The 21,034-nt window shown below is 38.3% G+C and overlaps 1 protein-coding gene across 1 annotated transcript; it reads left to right on the top strand.

Annotated features, from left to right (window-relative positions):
• Positions 1 to 4,089: 4,089 nt before the first annotated feature.
• LOC124390824 (histone-lysine N-methyltransferase PRDM9-like) lies at positions 4,090 to 12,687 on the top strand. The gene is given in 8 exon segments (XM_046856871.1): positions 4,090 to 4,265; positions 4,364 to 4,443; positions 5,012 to 5,177; positions 5,993 to 6,264; positions 8,537 to 8,604; positions 8,716 to 8,906; positions 11,323 to 12,171; positions 12,174 to 12,687. Coding segments are annotated over 7 exon segments (1,788 nt in total). The 5' UTR covers positions 4,090 to 4,265; positions 4,364 to 4,410; the 3' UTR covers positions 12,383 to 12,687.
• The last annotated feature ends 8,347 nt before the right edge of the window (positions 12,688 to 21,034 follow it).

Consider the following 21,034-nt stretch of genomic DNA (forward strand, 5'->3'; position numbering starts at 1 on the left):
TTCGAAGAGAACACTATCCAGAGGCAGGCCTGGATGAAGTAGGAAGATCCACGGAGGGGAGAGGGGCAGGAACAGTGGTCACTTGAACCTGAGGAGCATGTTTAACTCGACCGAGAGAGAAAGATAGCCTACTCTGTACAGTAAAACGGAGGGTAAAAAAAAACCTCTGACAGTTTAAGATAAGATAAGATAAGATAAGATAAGATAAGATAAGATAAGATAAGATAAGATAAGATAAGATAAACCTTTATTCGTCCCACAGTGGGGAAATTTCTTTGTTACAGCAGCATGAAAAATAAAAAAATAAATGCAAATATATAAAAGAATAGACGAATAAAACATACTATAATATTACAAGTATATACACAACACAATGTATAAATACAGATGAGGGAAAAGTACGTATTGCAGGTAATATTGCACACAGGTAGTATTATTACATAGTAAAACAGTAAAAACAGTAACTATTACACTATTGATCAGTAATAACAGTGTGTATTTTGGTAAATGGTTCACTGGGAGCAGCTTTTATTGTACAGTCTAATAGCAGCAGGGAGAAAAGACCTTCTGTAACGCTCCTTCAGACACTTAGGATGTAACAGTCTGTCACTGAAGGAGCTGCTCTCATACAGGTAACTGTTTCATACAGGGGGTGAGAGGTGTTCTGCAGTAATGATGATAGTTTTGCTACCATCCTCCTTTCTCCCACCTCCTGTACAGTGTCCAGGGGAATCCCCAGGACTGAGCTGGCCTTCCTGATCAGCTTGTCCAGTTTCTTCCTGTCTGCAGTAGAGATGCTGGTACCCCAGCAGACCACTCCATAGAATATGGCTGATGCCACAACAGAGTCAAAAAAGGTCTTCAGTAGCGCTCCCTGCACTCCGAAAGACCTTAGTCTCCTCAGCAGAAAGAGTCTGCTCTGCTCTTTCTTATAGATTGCCTCAGTGTTGTCTGTCCAGTCCAGTTTGTTGTTTAGGTGAACACCCAGGTATTTGTAAGGGTCCACTCTCACAATGTCCTTGAATGTTTACCAATGGAAGTGATGAAGTGTGTTTGTGCCTACGGAAATCCACCACCAGTTCTTTGGTTTTCCCCGCGTTTATCTGGAGGCAGCTCCGTTGGCACCAGTCCACAAAGTTCTGTATAAGTCCTCTGTACTCTCTGTCATCATCATTCGTCATCAGACCGACGATGGCAGAGTCATCAGAGAACTTCTGTAGGTGACAGGTTGCTGAGCTAAACATAAAGTCTGCAGCGTAGATGGTGAAGAGAAACAGGGCTAGAACCATTACCTGCGGGGCTCCAGTGTTGCAGACAATCATGTCAGACTCACGGTCACGAGTCCTCATATACTGTGGTCGGTCTGTGAGGTAGTCCAGTATCCAGGCTGACAGATGATGGTCCACTCCCATGTACACCATCTTATCCCTCAGGAGCACAGGTTGGATGGTGTTAAAAGCACTAGAGAAGTCAAAAAAACATGACTCTCACAGTGCTCCCAGCCTTTTCCAGGTGTGAAGTAGCCCGATTTAGAAGGAAGATGACTGCGTCTTCCACTCCAATGCCAGGTTGGTTGGCAAACTGAAGTGGATCCATTGATGGGCTCACCAGAGGTCGGAGATGAGTGAGCACCTGCCTCTCCAATGTCTTCATCAGATGGGAGGTCAGTGCTACTGGTCGGTAGTCCCCAAACTCTTTTGGGCGCGACGTCTTTGAAACAGGCACCACGCAGGATGTTTTCCATAGCTGTGGCACCTTCCCCAGCTTCAGGCTCAGGTCAAACATGTACAGCAATATGCCGCACAGCTGGTCTGCACATGTCTTTAGTAGCCTGGAACTGATGCCATCTGGGCCTGCAGCCTTCCTCGCTTTGATCTTCCTGAGCTCCATTCTCATCTGGGCTTCTGTAAGAAGACTATAGACTATAGATATAGTAGACTATATATATAGACTATAGATATAGTAATATAGATCATATTATCTATTGCAAACCCTAAATATGCACTATATTAGGGTTGGCCAAAGATGCAGTACATCCAAAAAATATTTTAAATATAATACCAAATAATGTATCAAAATATACTACTAGACACACCATGTATCAAAATAAACTACTGTATTTTTGTTTACTTTGACAAGGGTGCATGACATTTCTTCAAAAGCCTTCCATCATTTGGCCTATTTGTTTAATTCCTTCACCATTTCAGTAAGTAAACAATGTTTGATAGCAACAACTTTTCTCAGGCCGATCTCCCAGATGAGGGTTAGTTTTAAAGTAACAAAAAGTTTAAAGTTTCACAGTTTGTGAATGACTGATAATTGTATCCTAATTTAGTTACTTGGTGTTTATTAACACTGACTCAATGACAAACAAGTCATTCATAAGAAGACAATTGATGGCACCTGCATTCATAGCAACTAGTTTCTAACTAATTAATCATTTGGTTATTAATCATAAATATAATATTATATTATGTGTCAGGAAGTCATTCATGCAATGGTATACACAATTAAGATCCTGATAAACAGCTACTTCAATTAGGGTACAATATTTGGTAATCAAATATTTATTTTTCAATCACTGGACACCTATTTGGAAGTAAAAAAACAAACATTTTAGTATTTCAAGAATTATTAAATGATAAATTTGATAGCTGGCAGCCTCCACGTTTCTTACCTTGACCACCTCCTTGCATATGGATCAATTTTCAGTTCTGATATCAATACGTTCTGGCAAACTACTAAGTAGGCACCAATTAGAGGAACTATTTTTATGTTGATATCATGCAGACTTATTACAAAATATTTTTCAGCCTTAATAAAAAAATACGAAACACTAAGGTATTTTGATCCAAAATATGAAGCCATTTTCATCAACCCTCTTAAATACAAATGACAAAATACTTTTTTGTACTATTTTAAATGAATGGTCCATGAATGATGCATCACTATAGGCTATTGCCTGCTCTGCCTATAGCTAGAGTTCATCTCATGAGTCCTCTGGTCCAAATCGTTCGTTCTTTTGTCATGTGACTCCCATCGACGGTACACAATGCAATAGATCAGATTTTTCTGAATCTTGACAGTATGTTACAATAATTATGGGAGTCACATAACCTGAAGATACTCATTCTGTTTATCATAATTTGTCCTGAGCTGCATTGTCATATTTTCATTTCTGGAACTACAGTCAGTAAGTTCGTCTATGTAGATGTGTTGGGGGGATCTGATTATTAAAAATGTAACATGTCTGATTAAAGGAATGAAATTAAATAAATTACCCCAAAAATATTCGTTCATTTTGACGAACGAGATTCAAGTCATTAAAACGATCTGATCTTCCCATCTCTACAGCACATTGCACTCCAGCCTGCAGCTCCACTCCAGTAGGTGGCGGTAGTGCGCCTGATAGCTGCTCTTCCAACTGCATGAAAAAAGATGAAACCCTTAACCAATCCAAACAAATAATTTGTCCATTTAAAATGTTCGTAACAAAGTAAATTTTGCTCGAAGTGAAAAACCCCCAAAGCGTTTATTACTTCTTGGATTTGAAACTGCTTTCTGATCTCGAGGTGAGTGAAACTGCAGAACTGAACTTCAAATGCACTTTATCCTGTTTATGTGCACTACATGAAGTGTTCTATAAAGTGAGAATGGTATTTGTAATTCGGCCATATAGAAGTATGGGCCAAGAGACAATCTGATAATACATACTGTGGCTGTCAGAAGTCTAGAAACATCTAGTCTTTAATGGATTTTGAGACACATGCAAAGATGTTCCTTTTGTTTCTTGGCAAGAACCAAACAAGATCTGGATAGTGAATTAGAAAACTTCTACAGATTTTTTTTCTCTTACAGGATAACTTCTGTAAGATAGAGATTTTTCCAGATCCCCTCAAACATACAGGTGGAAGTGTAATGATTAGGGGTTGTTTCGGAGCAGGGAATGCTGGAGACGTATTTCGGGTGAAAGGAATACTGAAAGAATTTGGCCACAGTACCATACTTCAGCAAACACCATGCAAACATCGTCCTTTAAATAAATAAAAAACATTCAAAATTAGTAAAAAAACAAAAAAGGCAATTCACATGAACAGCACATGGTGTCTGTGATTTGCCACTAGAGGCCATTCTCGTACTGTATAACGCGACCCGGAAAAACTATCAGTATGGATTTTTGCCCGATAGTTCCAGCAATCAACTATCGGTGCCGAATAATCTGCAAAACCAATGAAACGGTCAACAATTTTCAGTGCCAGCAGCCAGTGAGTTCATAAAAAAAAAAAAAAAAAAGGATCTTGTATTGGAAAAGGTTAGAAAATGTTCTCTGTGTGATCAATTATGAAATTACTTTTATTTCTAGGAAGAAAACCACTGAGTTCAGCAGAAGCAAGCCAGCGATCTTCCAGGATGCCTCTGGCTTCTGATTCTGCTCCCTCCCTGGTAAAGCTTAATGATGCTGCTTGTACACAATTTTCTATATTTTTCTGCCTTTATTCATTGCTAGTCTATAAGCATTAAATTCAATTCGCTCATCATCTGTTACAAAATGAAAAATCAGTTTTTATATGTTCATTCAGAATCTATAGGTTTGTAAACATTAGCCACATTTACATGTACACACCGATTAAAATCATTCCGATTAAAAGATTCAGTGGACTGTTTACATGAGATGTTCTCTAATCGGATATGGTGTTTACATGTGCCGGAGTCTGAATGACTTTGTGACATGTGCACATCAGCATATGTCCTGTTTGCTGCCTTTTATTTTAGTTAACATGGAGTGCTGGTATTTCTTATATGTGCTATTTTTATGTAAAATGTTGCTCTTACTCAAGCAACAGCATACATTTGTAGGCATACTACTGTTGGAAGGTATGAATAAAGACAGACACAGGAAGCTGAGTTTTTTAGTTACTGTGCTTCTATAAGGGTCATCTCAATATTACTCCTCCCTCCTCTGAGTTGTGTTGATGTTTTCGCTGAATAAATGGTGTTGTTGGATCTTTAGCTGTGTGGAGATGCGAAAGCTGAGACCTCAGATGGAGGGACTGAAGGCAATGTGAAGAAAGAGGAGATGCTAGAGCTGAGCATTGACAACTGCTTAATTAACATCAGCAACACACCTAACGTTATCTCTGTCAAAGTGGAAGAAGCCGACCATCAAGATTTCCTGTGTAAGACATCAGCGTCGAGCTCAGTACCGCTCACTGATTATTCTATTCTACTTCTTATTTCATTTACAGCACTTTAGCACCTCATTACCCATTTATAGGAGATTAGCCATGTCTATAGGAGATTCACCTTACAGCCAATTAGCCCCACCCATTTACCATCCAGCATGATTCAGCATTTTCGCTCAACCCATTAATTTTTTCAGCAGGTTTGTCCCCTTAGCTAATTAGCTATGTCCATTCAACTTACAGTCAGTTGGCCCTACCCATTCACCTTACAGCATACAGCAAGTTAGCCCCACCCATTTACGTTTTTTAGCAGGTTCCTCCGTTATGCAAAGTAGCCATGTCCATTTATCATCTGGCAGGTTATCTCCACCTATTAACCTTACAGCCAGTTAGCTCCACCCATTCACCAGGTAAACTCCACCTTTTCACTTTTTGCAGCAGGTTAGCTCCACTCATTTACCATATGGCAGGTTAGCGCCACCCATTCAATTTTTTAGCACGTTAGTCCCATTATGTTCAAGCAGATTAGCCATTTACAGTCACTATACAGGCAGTCAGCCCCACCAATTCACCATATGACAGGTCTTCTCCACCCATCACCTTACAGCAGGTTAGTCCCACCCTTTCACCATATGACAGATTAGCACCACTCATTCAACTGTCAACACCTTGTTTTTGTGTCATATGACATTTTTTTTAGGAATCTGGAACAAACATTGCACGTTTATTTAAACAAAAAAAAAGCTTATCAAATACACTTTGGGCAGCATTTCCCCACCATTGTTCTGTTTTTTCCCCCATCTTTGCAGACTGTGAAGTTTGCAAATCCTTCTTCTTTAGCAAGTGTGAGGTCCATGGTCCAGCTGTCTTCATCCCTGACACTCATGTTCCCATGGGTGTTGCTGATCGAGCCAGACAAACTCTTCCTCCTGGACTAGACATTAAGAAGTCTGCAATTGCTGATAAAGGCCTGGGAGTGTTTAATAAGGGGGATACTATTCCAGTTGGTGCACACTTTGGACCCTATCAGGGAGAGCTGGTGGACAGAGAGGAAGCCATGAAGAGTCGCTACTCTTGGGTGGTGAGTTAATGAGTTTACCTGCCTTACATGTTTTCAAGTTTCTTATACTAGAATATGAAAAAGTTGAACATTTATTGACTCAATTTGTGCTTTACCTCTTGGGTAAAACATATCAAGAGAAATTAACAGCAGACTGGAATAATATTCATTTCATGCAAATTTGTCAATGACTTTTCAAGGTCTACATTGAAAACATTGTTAGAAGAGAATAATGATCATGTAGGTGTTACTTAACCAGAGGTTAGCTAATGCCTTAATGATATATCTTAAAGCGCTGCTTATGACATATACATCTCTGAAGGGTTTAGCACAGAGGAAACTTTTTCAGGTGCTAAAGCCGTACGTTTTTCTTTTTTTTAGAAGACTTTAACAAATTCATTCCTTTCATCATTTAATCATTCACTACCTTGAAATGCAGAGTGACACTGTGCAGTGCAGTAACACTGTGCATACTCTAGTTTATTTTTATTTTGTGTGTGAGACGGTCTGCCACTTAATATGTTCTTGAGGGAACTTAGACGTTCTGCACGTACTGTAAAAAGGATTGCATGCTGCACACGTGTGTTCTGAACCACAAGCCCTGGACCGAAAAATTCCGGTACGAATAAATTTACCATTACACCCCTACCTGTGGGCCTCAAGCGAAGGTGAAGAAGCGGCATGTGTCTAACATCCAGTAGCTCTGTGATGTCATTATGGAGGAGTGGAAGAGGGTCCCAGCAACAACCTGTGCAGCTCTGGTGAATTCCATGTCCAAAAGGATTAAGGCAGTGCTGGATAACAATGATGCTCACACGAAATACTGCCATTTTGGGCACTGTTTTGACATGTTTACTTAGGGTGTACTAACTTTTGTTGCCAGCCATTTTGACAATAATAGCTGTATGAGTTATTTTTAGAGGACAGTAAATCTGTACTGCTAAGTTTCATTTCTATAGTATTGTCCCTTGAGAATATATAATAAAATGGTTGCTGAAGTGTGAGTATCTATCTGTCTGTCTGTCTGTCTGTCTGTCTACCTATTTACAGTGTAGAGATAGATACGGTAGGTAGGTCGGTGGGTAGGTAGGGTCTCTCTTTGAAGAAAATCACAGAAGGACTGAAACAATTCCTTGAGTAACTCAAGTAATTTGACTACAAAAAATTATTACATTTGAAAAGTAATTTGCCTTAATGCTTTGTTTAGTCTTTATAACTATACACAGAGAACTGTGTTTTCCTACAGACCATTATTACTGAAGTACCACCCGCTAATCTCTGGACCATGCTGGGGTTTCAGTCATACACATGGCATACGCACAAAAACGGGTCTGGAAACATGCGTACGCCACTTTTATAAATAAAACCCCAGCGCGGTCCAGAGTTTAGCGGGTGGTGCGTCATTAATAATGCCCAAAGTTTACTTACAGGTGCACACTTTCTCCTGTCAAGTTTGAATGAAAAATAGAAGAACGGGGAGAAAACAGTGAGGGGTGAGGAGATTCAGGCCAAAGAACACAACAGAAAGTTTCCAAGTTTGGGATCATTTTAAACTAAAACATAAGGAAAACACCGTACAGTGTGTTTACCTTTTTTTTTTTTAATTTGAAATTGATTTTTATATTAAATTTATATATTTGTATTTGCATTGTTAATATGGCATGTAATATGAATGTAATATGGCAGTTAAATGCACTAAATTGGTTTAGTCTTCACAGATAATACAGCAATATCTTTCTTTCGGCTTATCCCATTAGGGGTCACCACAGCGGATCATTCGCATGTTTGATTTGGCACATGTTTTTACACGGGATGCCCTTCCCAAAGCAACCCTCCTCGTGGTTAGGCCATTAGGCTCCTCCCTAATGGCTGGGGTTGGTTCCCTGACCGGGGATCTAACCCGGGCCGCAGCGGTTCCCCACCAGGGAACCAGATAATACAGCAATATAAATGTACTCTTTTAAAAAAGGAAACAAAAAACTTGTTCATTTTAAGAGACCCGTCTTATTTTCTTTTGTATATTTAGTATTGCTTTTTGAACAAGAAAAAGTACTTCTTATCCGATTAGATATTAGATATTAGAATACTCGATAACTAAAATAATCAACAGCTGCAGAGCCAAATCACAGTTAAGCCCCTATTTCTCCTTCAAATTGCTATCTTCATAAAAAGATTTATTTTGCGTTAGTATTTATATTATTATTTGACCAGTATTTGTATATGAATTTGTCTAAAGCTTGTTTAGTTTAAAGGCTGACTGAATGGATAAAGTGCAGCTGTGCCGTTTTTGCAGATATACATAAGTAGGCAGCATGAAGAATACATAGATGCCAAGAGAGAGACCCATGCTAACTGGATGAGGTATGAAGAATGGCTGGCGTTGGTTCTTTGTATACTCTTTAATGATAGAATTTGTATGGAAAACAGTCTTCTGTCTTTATCTCCATTTTTTGGTGCCTCTTTTGCCCTTAGGTTTGTGAACTGTGCTCAGGGTGATGGAGAGCAAAATCTTGTAGCGATTCAATATCGAGGGGAGATACTGTACCGTTGCTGTCGACCTGTTAATCCGGGTCAGGAGCTCCTGGTGTGGTATGAAGAGGAATACGCCAAAGCTTTAGGCCCTACGTTGGATGATTTTTGGAATATAAAGTACTCCACAAATGGTAAGGTTTATGCTAATGATTCTGCAATATTTATTAATTTGGTTATAAAACTAATCTTATGATGTAGCACTTCAAAATAAAACCTCAGTTTCTTTTTTAGATTATATTTTTCAAGAATAATTCTAGAATAATGGATGATAAATATTTCATAAATTGAAACTGTAACACAGAGGGCAGCTTCTGTGTTGTATTTATTGTTTACCTCAATGAAGAAACTTTGCCTGCACCTGATTTTATAGTAAGTAAACTTCCCTGCTTCCTAATTCCTAAATGGTCTCTCCTTATGGTGGCGCTATGATAGAGGCAGTAAACTCCAAAGCTGCTGTCCCATCCCTGAGATTTGTAACCGGTCCATATCAGGAAGGACACGTTGTCTCAGATTGTTTCACATGCACCTAAATACACTAAACTGTAATCTTGGAAACTCCCACTAATTCCTTACCTTGTGAATTTAGTCATTAATTATCATAATGAATAATTATTATAAAAATTATAATACAGTGGAACCCGGTTATGTCGATGTCCTAGGTGGTCGCCAAAAAGCATCGAGATAACCGATGATCGAGATAAACGAAAATCAAAATGGCGGCAATATATTAACGTGCTTGAAATTTCTTTATGTACATGATGTGCGTTAATAAATGAGAATGTGCATGCGTGTTTTGAAGGGTTTTTACACAACAGCGTTGCCGCGATTTGTTTGATGAAGGCATGCTATAAAAATACATACAGTACATGTTTATCTGTCAGGAATCCACCTGCCACGCCCCCTTCAGCGTGTCAGGTGCTTTCTCGGCCGCTTTCTCTGAAGCTCCCGCGGCTTCAATCGCGCACATATGGTGCTCGTTTATCATCATCACCAGCTCCTATTTAAACTTCCACACTCTCACTGTCCGTTATTGTTGGTATATGTTGGTTCATGGCGGTCGTTGTTATCGCGCATGCGAATTCCGGTACGTGCCTTCCCACCGGCACTCTCTCAACTGCTGCGCTTTTCTTCCCAAAGCGCACCGCGGATTCCCCCCGATCCTGCCGGTGTTAATTCTATGATTTTGGATGGTCATCACACGTTCCGCGCCGCCAAGAGCGTCTTTCGCCTCCCGTTCATTGAATAACATTTAACAACAAAAGGCATATGTGCACTAACTAACAGCAGAGATTCACCAGTATACAATACAACACCTGTAGCATCTGTAAGGCTTGATTTTTCCGCCACTTTCGCAAGTTCTTCTGCGGCTGCACCGAGATAACCAACGTTAAATGGCAAATTTTTCCCCCCTTGTGCTCGAGATATTAGGGTTCGGCGACATAAAAAAAAGTCCACATAACCGATACAAAATGCTTAGAAAAGAGAATTTGGCGGTTCCACTTCAAAAACGTCGACTTAATAGGGTTGTCGAGGTAACCGAGGGCAAGATAACCGGGTTCCACTGTATATAATAATTATATTATAATATTTAGCAATTTCATTAGACCAAAAATATTTGCTTTGTGATAGCAATAAATCGGCTACTCTAATGAAACTGCCTTGGTACACTTTTTTACAGAATATGGAGATTGTTGGTAGTGTTTCTGCTCTTCTGCATTATTCTTTGCTTTACTGCAGTTTTCATGTTTGGCTCTCACAGCTGTTGCCAGGCCTATCCTATGCCTATAGGCCCAAACCTACCTTACCTTGGTCCTGCCACTTTTAGTAGACAGTAAAAATACAATTCCTTGTTTTGTGAATATAAATTCTAGGGGTGTCCTCAAATAGGGATTTACATGGTCAAATAAGATTTGTCAGTTCTTGTCAATTCTAAGTACAGCACAACATCGATGCACTAAAAAAACAATCAAACCTTAATTAACAGAATGAAAACAAATATTGTTAAATATTGAAATTCCTGCCACCAAGATGCTCTTGTGATCGTGGAGAGTAAAACTGAAATATGTCACGGTGGCGGTTGTATTTATTCAACATTTTTATTTATTACATTAATAAATTAGCTGTATATTAACTTATTAGGAGAAAACCGGTAGTTCTATGTGAAATCAGACATTGGGCACCCCTATATCACCAAAATGGCGTGATCCTCGTTTCATAACAGCTCTGTGAATATTCGACTCAAATTGGAAGTCGAATCAGGCTCCTTCTATCGAAGCATCTAATCTTTTTGGGTGTCACCCCTGGTCAATTCTTTAGAAAATGGAGGATTATTACAAGACTTTGGCCATGATATGACAATTTTAATGTCTTCTTCTGTTTGCTAAATAATAGGGAAATATAAATTTGCAATCTACCTTCTACCGAATAAAATAAAGAAATCACAATTCATATGTGATTTTGTACTTTATTTATTTATTTTTTAAATCTCACCCCATATTTACCTCATGTTTTTGATTTTTTGTTTTCTTTAATTCTTCACTCTTCCAGAACGTCCTGGCGATCAGGTGCAAAACTTCTCCTGCTCTTCGTGTCTTCTTTGCTATACATCTCACATTTCCCTTAAAAGACACATGAGGAAATGCCACTATGTTCAGCATGTGAGACCTCAGAAATCAGGGAAGGTTAAATATGAGATTCTAAAGCCCACAAAAGGCTCAAATTTACAACAATTATCAAATACCTCTTTGCGAAGAGAAATATCGATGAAAAATCATCACTGCTCAGACTGTGGAAAAGGTTTCGCAGGTCCAAATACTCTCGAAAAACATCGGCGTATTCACACAGGACCGAAGCAGCATGAAAAGCCTCCTCAAAAGGTTGCTCATTGTTGCTCTGTGTGTGGAAGGAGCTTTACTCAGCTGGGCTATCTTCAAATACACCAGCGCCTCCACACAGGAGAGAGGCCGTATCAGTGCTCGGAGTGTGGGAAGAGTTTTACTCGAAAGGGAGTTCTCCTAGAACACCAACGCATCCATACGAGAGAGAAGTCGCATCGCTGCTCCCAGTGTGAAAAGAGTTTTTACCGGAAGAATGAACTTCATAGGCACCAGCGCGTCCACACGGTAAAGAAGCCGAGTCACTGCTCACAACGCTTGGGTAGATTTACTCGGATTTGCGCAGAGCTGAAGCCGCATCGATGCTCTGTGTGTACAAAGAGCTTTACTCAGAAGCTTGATCTTGAACTACACCAGCTATTTCACGTGCAGCAAAAGCTTTATAATTGCTCGCTATGTGGAAGGAGTTTTACTCAATTGGGCAACCTTCAAATGCACCAGCGCATTCATACTGGAGAGAGGCCGTACCAGTGCTCGGAGTGTGGGAAGAGTTTTACTCGAAAGGAGTTCTCCTAGAACACCAACGCATCCATACGAGAGAGAAGTCGCATCGCTGCTCCCAGTGTGAAAAGAGTTTTAAGCGAAAGAGTGAACTTCAAAGACACCAGCATGTCCATGCTAGAGAGTCCAAAGACTTTAACTTACCAGAAAAACAATCTACTTCAGGGCCTTTAAATAGAGAGAAGTGGCCAGGTGACGTCACTACTAACTAGATGTCAACCGATTCATCGTTTTTGTCAAATATTCTCATAGCATTCTGGTGTTGATTGGCAGCAGTGCCTTTGTTTATATAGAAGAAGCTGTTTATCGTTAACAGGAAGTAGGCCTTTACCATATAACAATGTAACGTACAGTTTCTACACAATATTACATTAAACAAAAGTATAGCTGCATTTATTCTGATTGTATGTCACCAGGCCTTCCACAATGTATGCTTAGGAACGCTGTATAGTACAGGCTGTGAATTTAAAATACGGCAAAACTATAAACTCAATAAATTGCCAAATTGAACTCAAAAGATTTGTGCAGGTGTTTGGACCTGTGTTGGATGATAACTGGTTGCAGGCATTGTTAGACCCACCGCTAACCCAAATATTAAATATAAAATTTTGTTTTCAATTGGTATTTTTGATAGAGAGACAGGAAATTCTGAAGATCCAATAAGTAAATAGGATGCTTGTGAGTAGAATTACGGTTGACAAGGAAGCAATGCTGCAAATTGCGTTTTTTTCCCCCATAAGAGTACCTTCAAAATTGTCATGGGTCCTGCTTTCACACGACTTGAGCCTTACAAATAATAATTCAGATATGCTAAAGATGAATAAAAAATGTGTGGACCCACCTACCCAATCATTGTGGACTTGTAATAGAGAAGGTGATGAGAAACCGTCCCCAGCTGCACAGAGTGGCCTCAAATCGAAGAGGACACTATCCAGAGGCAGACCTGGACGAAGTGGGAAGATCCGCGGAGGGAAGAGGGGCAGGAACTGTGGTCAGTATTTACTATGTGAATATTAAAATCTCCTACAAGCTGCACTTTATAAAAATTGACCAAGAGGTCTAAAAGAAAACAAGCAAACTCCTGAACAAAATCAACGTAGGGCCCTGGGGGTCTATACACAGTGGCCAGAGCGAGAGATAGTAGTGGTTTTCTATGTATGTATTAAAGTACAACATCTAAGAACAAACATTTAAAATGATTTAAACATGGCATTATAAATGGTGGCTACACCACCCCCATGACAAGTCTGATGGGGCTCATGCTCATGCAAATCCTTGCAGTGTAGACTCGTTTAGACCAATGAAATCATTTGGTTTAATCCAGGTCTCGGTTGAGACAGAGTGCATCGAGATTTTAATCTCTGATGATCTCGTTTACTAGGGGTGCTTTGGGTGCGAGTGATCTAATAAGATATGATAAGATATACCTTTATTCGTCCCACAGTGGGGAAATTTCTCTGTTACAGCAGCAAAGAAAAAAATAAATGCAAATATTTAAAAGAATAGACACACTATAGTATACAGTATATTCACAACACAATGTATAAATACAAATAAGGAAAAAAGAGACCACTGGTAATTGGTTATGCACGTATTGCAGGTAATATTGCACACAGGTGGTATTATTACACAGTAATAACAGTGTGTCTTATGGTGACTGGTTTACTGGGAGCAGCTTTGATTGTAAAGTCTAATAGCAGCAGGGAGAAAAGACCTTCTGTAACGCTCCTTCAGACACTTAGGATGAAACAGTCTGTCACTGAAGGAGCTGCTCAACGATGAAACAGTTTCATACAGGGGGTGAGAGACGTTCTCCAGCAATGATGATAGTTTTGCTACCATCCTCCTTTCTCCCACCTCCTGTCCAGTGTCCAGAGGAATTCCCAGGACTGAGCTGGCCTTCCTGATCAGCTTGTCCAGTCTCTTCCTGTCTGCAGTAGAGATGCTGCTGCCTCAGCAGACCACACCATAGAATATGGCTGAGGCCACCGCAGAGTCAAAAATGGTCTTCAGTAGCGCTCCCTGCACTCCAAAAGAAGATGACTGCGTCTTCCACTTCAATGCCAGGTTGGTAGGCAAACTGAAGTAGATCCATTGATGGGCTCACCAGAGGTCGGAGATGAGTGAGCACCAGTCTCTCCATTGTCTTCATCAGATGCGAAGTCAGTGCTACTGGTCAGTAGTCACCAAAGTCTTTTTGGCGCGACATCTTTGGTACAGGCACTACGCAGGGGGGCGTTAGGCGTGTTGTGTGTTGACTGTGAGCTGATAGCAGTGTAGAGAGGGGTGGGGCTGAAGCTGCTTTCTGTGGAAGCAGAGAAGGGGGATTGCAGCAGGGGGGACTGGATGGGGGCAGGGGAGGGTAGCTGATCAAATCTGTTAAAGAATAAATTAAGACCCACTTCTGGTCACCCCTTAGCCTGAGAGCTGGGCTCCTTATGACCAGTGATGGTTTTGAGCTCCTTCCACACACCGCTGACTTTGTTCTGCTGCATCTGATCCTCCATCTTCCTCCTGTAGCAAGCTTTTCCTTTTCTGATCTTCTTTCTCAGTGCTCTCTGGACACTTTTCAGCTCTTCTTTGTTTTCTGATTTAAAAACCCTCTAATATTTAGAAGTAAAAACTTTAGAACTTTTGTGTTTGCTTATTTGACATTTTAACTGCAATAAGATTATATCTGGATCTTGTAGTGTATTTATTCCTTGATCTTACCACATGGGGATTAGACACAGTTTCTCTAAAATGGGCTATATGTGTACGTGTAACAATTAAGTTTGTTGTACAAGAGGAAGCTCTCAGAAAACATTCTTAGCAACCAAGTAGCTACAACCTTGCAACCAACTGGGATTATATTATAACCTTCTAGGAACACTACAGTAGCCACTTGGGACAGCCAGCTAACAATACCATAGCAACGAACTGAGTTTCTGGATTAACACCTGGATTAGCCTAGTAGTCCCATAGCAGCCAAAATGACTATGCTTTTTTACTGGGTTCTGTCAATCAACACAAAGGCTTTAGCCTTCTAGTTATTCTTATTATATATTTAATAAATTGAGTCAAAATATTTTTCACTTCTATTTTTCAGGCTTTACACTGATTGTAAACACTGTATTTTTTTCATTTAGAATAAAAAGATTTACCAACCATTTACCATTTTAATCGTTCTTCAGGCTATACTCTGATTGATAATTCCTTATTCAAAGCTATCCCTGCATTTTCGTAGATGTCACTATGTGCAAATAAGATGGGTTGTGTATGTGTGAATGTACCATTGAGGCATTGCCTTAAATCATCACTCCACACACTGCACCACACTGACTTAGATCTTCTAGCAATGCTCGACTGGGCCCACTATCTCTCAGGATTAGAGGTAAATATACATCTTTTCTGTTCTGGCACAGAGGTGGTGAAATGAATTTCCCCTCGATGTGAGAACAGCCGAGTCACCGCCTATCTTCAAATGATGGATAAAGACCTACCTGTTCCTGAGACACTTTAACTAGCACTCATTTTCCCTGTTTGCTTTATGAATAAATAAACAAAAACATATTGTGTTATAATTCCTCCTATCCAAAGTTTTAGGCTGGCGGTAAGTTTGAAACCTAGAGAACCAGTGTTAATTTGTTAATTGATAGAGAAACTAAAGCATTTTTGTACATTGCTATGGAAAAAGGAGTCTGCAAAATGCCATAGATGTAAATGTGGAAGAGATGGTACCAGAATGCAATATGGGAACAAGGCAAGCTGATGGGGGAAGTGTGACGCTCTGAGGAGTGCTCTGCTGGGAATCCTGGCTTTTTGTTGTTGTTGTTTTTTTTTTTTACATTGATTAATACCACCTACTTACTTGGAAACCAAGTTTACCCTTTCAGTTATGAACATTTTGTTGCATGTACAACTGCACATATGCTAGAACTGTGGACTGGTCAGTGCTGCACTGTCCTTCAATAGAAATTGTCCCTGTCTTGCACTGTTTGCTCTAGGGATGTGGATCTCTATAACTGAGGCCGATGCGATTTGCATATTAATGCATAATCAACAATATGATACATTAAAGGTACATATCAAGCAGCTGCCGATGCAATACGATTCATCTCTATTACAATGCAGCGTGATCCAATTTTGATTTGATTCAACATTTTGATTCAATGCAATGCAATGCAATGGAAAAAAACAAAACATGATGCAATTCAGTACAGATAGTTAGATTTTATATCTCTGATTCAATCAGACAACAAATTATACATTTAATTAAATGCCTTTTGACTTCTAACGCATGGCCCTTTCACAAACAGGCCTTTTGTAGTGCAAAAATAAAAGAAAAAAGGTTAAATAAAACCAAATTCAAATTTAATTCTATAACGCTTTTCACAATGGACATTGTCTTAAAGCAGCTTTAAAAACTTCAAGAGAATAATGTGTGTTAAGTGGTGCTGAGAGAATGTGCTTGAGAAATCGTTTAGTGAGAAGTCAATCTACATATAAAATAATTGGTGACAAATTATTGGTCACTTTCTAAATAAGACTGTAGCACATCTACTGATAATTATATCTAAATAAATTGTTTTTCACTGATGCAAATATGTAAAAAAAAAAAAAAACATGCATCATGATACAATTTTTTTACATTTACACAGAAATACATTTGATGTACTTCTGTGTAGTGGTAGATATTCCTCTTATATCATGCAGGTTTCTGTTGTTATGTAGCATATGGTTCTAGAGGAACTTTGTGTTTCTTCACAGTGTATTGTACCAACTATATATGGTTAAACTGCCAATAAAAAGCCACTTCTGGCTTTGGCACTATCTAATTTTTGCTCTGTATTTGTTTGGAAGTTATAGAGAAAGTACAGAATATTTGCAGATTATTTTCGTATTTTGTCGAACTGAACACACACACCAATACCACAATGCAATTCACACACAGCCACAGTGACAGATGTGTCATGTGATTCCACCGGGTTGAGCATCCTCTCAGGAAGGTGTGTATTGGGGCTAATCATTTTCAGCCACCTTTGGGGATGCACCTATCATAGGTCAACAGCAGTGTTGTTATGGATTCAGTTGTTGGTGTAATAAATATGAACGATATGTAGTTCCTTTTGAAATGTGTTTGGGGGAAAAATTAAAAGGTGAGTGTAGTACAAAGTAAAAATTACCCAGACAGAAACATTAATTGTACATTTATTTTGTAAATTAAACATTTGCAGCTGCCTGTTATGATCTTGATTAATTTAGGTCTTAGCAATCCTAATAAATATCACCACCAACCACCAGTGTGTAAGTTTTTATTACTATATACAGTATGTGGTTATACATAGCATTTATTTTTCTTTAAACATATATTGTATATTTACTTGGTTGCCATCTTTACTTTTTAACTTTCACGAGCATGTGATTGTTCACTGTAGCACTATTGGAGCTCCTGGGTTGGGGTTGTGGTGGTGTGTGGTTGTGCGTGGTGGGGTGGGGTGATTTTTTTAGTATTCCACTGTTCTATCTCTGACCTCTTGGGATATAGGGCTGGTGTTTTTGCATTACCTGCATCATGGATTGTCTCCACGCTCCTCCTGTTTATGATGGTGCAAGCCCGTCCCTTTTCCATAGTAGAAACTGTTTAACGAATTAGTTCCAATCCAAATCCGAATCCATGAGAGATGGGGAAGACAGATGAGGAAGAACCCGAATGGCGTAAATGTAAGTCTACCGCTTTGGGTAATGTCATTAAGGTTTCATGAAATCTTGTTGCTGTATTATTGTAACTGTTTAAATGAGCTGGGTAAGACACTGGAGACAGCAGTGAGGAAATCGTCTCCTCTTGAGATGTGACAGCTATGAACAATTGCCAGGTAAGGTGTTTGTTGTTGAAACTCCCCAGTGAGCTTAATCTAACAGGGCATTTTGCTAATTACACATGTGAATCAGGTTCATTGTACTATAGGAAGCATTATTTCTAATAATTTACTATGGATATTAATTATTGATAATTGAATTATCAGTTTGGATCACGCTGGGATCATTCTTATCCAGATTTATCGTTTACTTCAAGATTTAAACATTTTATCATGAGAGTAGTGTATATGAAATGTAAGTGACTAAAAATCTATGGAACCTTCCTTGCACTAAATTGCCCTAGTGTGAAAGCTGATCTTGCAATATTTGGCAATCTTTTATCATCAGGAGCTGTATTTTTGAAGGGTTACTTCTCATCAGCTGTTACATCCAGATTTAAAGAATACTTAAAACAAAACACAAGTGCATGTCGATAAAGAAAAATAATACATACTGTATGGTGGTAAACCAGAAGCAGAGGTGGCAAAGGTACACACTTCCTTTACTTAAGTAGAAGTATAGATACTCATGTTTTAAAATACTCTGGTAAAAGTTGAAGTACTGACTATACTAGAAGTTTGGGTTCTGACATGTACTTAAGTAAAAAGTAACCATTACTACTACCTGTCTTAGTGTCATGCTGGCAACTGGATGTCATGTTATATTAATATTAGGGCTGTCAATCAATCAAAATATTTATTCGCATTTAATTAACATGATTGTCCCGATTCAACTCACGATTAATTGCAACTTAATCACACATTTTTATTTGTTCTTAATGAACCTCAAATTCATGCTTTTGAAGTTTTTAATACTCTAATCAACATGCGCATGGACAAATATGGATGCTTTATGCGAGTGTATGTTTATTATTAGTGAAACCAAACTCAACATAGAGCATGAAAACAAAATATACTTGTAAATGTTTTAAGTTACGTAAATCATCAGGACACCGAATGGAACCTTTGCACGGACGATTAATGAGGTGATACCGGAGAAAATGTACCTCTTCTAACTTTCATACAGATTACATATTCAGAGTATATTTGTTTTAAATGTGGATTGGTTTATTTGAAACTAGACATTTTGAGTTTTCTATACATATATTTATTATGACTGTGATGCAAATATTCACTGAGATTCAGGTTGTTTTATTTGTGTGTCTGTGAAGAGAGATGACAGATGCAGCAGAGAGCACCCCTGTCTGTTTTCTTTATTTGATAAAGTTGCTATTTGTATACAAATAAAAGCAGACCCTTTTACAAAATTGAATGCTATGTTGCTCTTATCTGTAAGATAAAAAAAAAAAAGTGGTGCTGATTTAATAATATTAGAGCCGTTAAAACTAATTAGCTAACGCATTATTAACACGTTCATTTTGACAGCCCTAATTAATAAAACTAATATACAAATTTCTAATTTTGTTACCTAATGAATGTAGGCTGGACATTCACCATATAGAACACAAGCAGAGACCTGCTCATTGTTAGCTATGTAAACTAGTCTACGTCTGTCGTGTGCGAGAGCCAGAAAATGATACACCAGTGGTAGATTGAAAAAGCCGTGCAATGACCGAAAACAGTTGAAAAGAGTGAAAGCGTACAAAAAAATTAATCCAATAGATTAAAACTAAATAAAGAAGCCTGGTTTTAAAATGTAAGAAGTGAAAAGTGAAATGTAATGAGTGAAAGTAAAAGTAACGAGTAAAAGTTGTCCGAAAAAATAAATAGTGACGTAAAGTACTGATACTAGAAAAATCTACTTAGGTACAGTAGCGTAGTGGAATTAAAAAACATATTTTACAGCTGAAAAGTCAAAGCTAAAAATGTCATTTAATTTTTTTATAAAAAAAAAAAAAATTGTATAGCATTTTTCTCAAACAGATTTACACAGATAAAGCAGTAATCAAAGAACGTATAAGTTTGTATATTATTTATTTATTTATAATTATAAGCTTGTCCCTATGAACAAGATACTGGTGACTGTAGCAAGGAAAACCTGCCTGAGATGATGTGAGGAAGAAACCTTTAGAGGAACCAGACACAAAAAGGAACCCATCCTCATCTGGGTGCCACAAAATGTCAATTCATTACGGCTTCATTATTGTTAATGTGTGCAGTGATAGGCGACTAAATACAACCTGTGGTCCTGAGCCATTGTAGTAGTCTGTTATTTATAATTTTAATATCATTCTGATATTAATTACATTCCAAATCCATCCTCAAAGTTCTTGTGTTGCTGAGTAACTTCATGGATTTAAAATATCACTGTGTTTTAGGTTTCCTAATCCAATTGTAAAATGGTTAAAAGTGTTGTGTACACATAAACGCTCTGTTCTATCTTTTGATGACTCTGAAATGTTGCATGCAAAGCAGATTCTTTTTAACACATCCACTAATTCAAACTAAAATGGGAAAGCAGTTAGCGTTTTTTACCAGCCGTCTAAAATTGTGCTTAAGTATATTATTTGAGACACAACACTAGTTTGTTCAACAGAGGAAAATAAAACAATTAAATTCAGTTAACTTTAATTTGTATAGTTTTAACAAACAGCTTCAAAGCAGCTTTACACAGATAAAGCGGTAATGAGTTCATTTATTTATAGCTGTAGAACCATTTAGTTGTACTTTTCAACAATGTCCACACATCTCTGCACTGCTAAAACCTTTATATTTATTCACTGTACATATGTTTACATATATACATATATATTACATGCTGTACAGATACTACTTATTTATTTGCACTTGTCTATTTGTACAATTGCTAGTTTTTGCACTTCTGGTAGATGCCAAAGTGCATTTCATTGCTGTGTACCTGTGCAATTACTATTAAGATCGATCGATCGATCGATCGAATCTATCTATCTATCTATCTATCTATCTATCTATCTATCTATCTATCTATCTATCTATCTATCTATCTATCTATCTATCTATCTATCTATCTATCTATCTATCTTGTTTTATTTAGCTGACTATCCATCCATCCATCCATCCATCCATTTCTTATAATTGTGTTTGTCC

The sequence above is a fragment of the Silurus meridionalis genome, chromosome 9 (assembly GCF_014805685.1).
Source record: "Silurus meridionalis isolate SWU-2019-XX chromosome 9, ASM1480568v1, whole genome shotgun sequence".
Taxonomy (NCBI): domain Eukaryota; kingdom Metazoa; phylum Chordata; class Actinopteri; order Siluriformes; family Siluridae; genus Silurus; species Silurus meridionalis.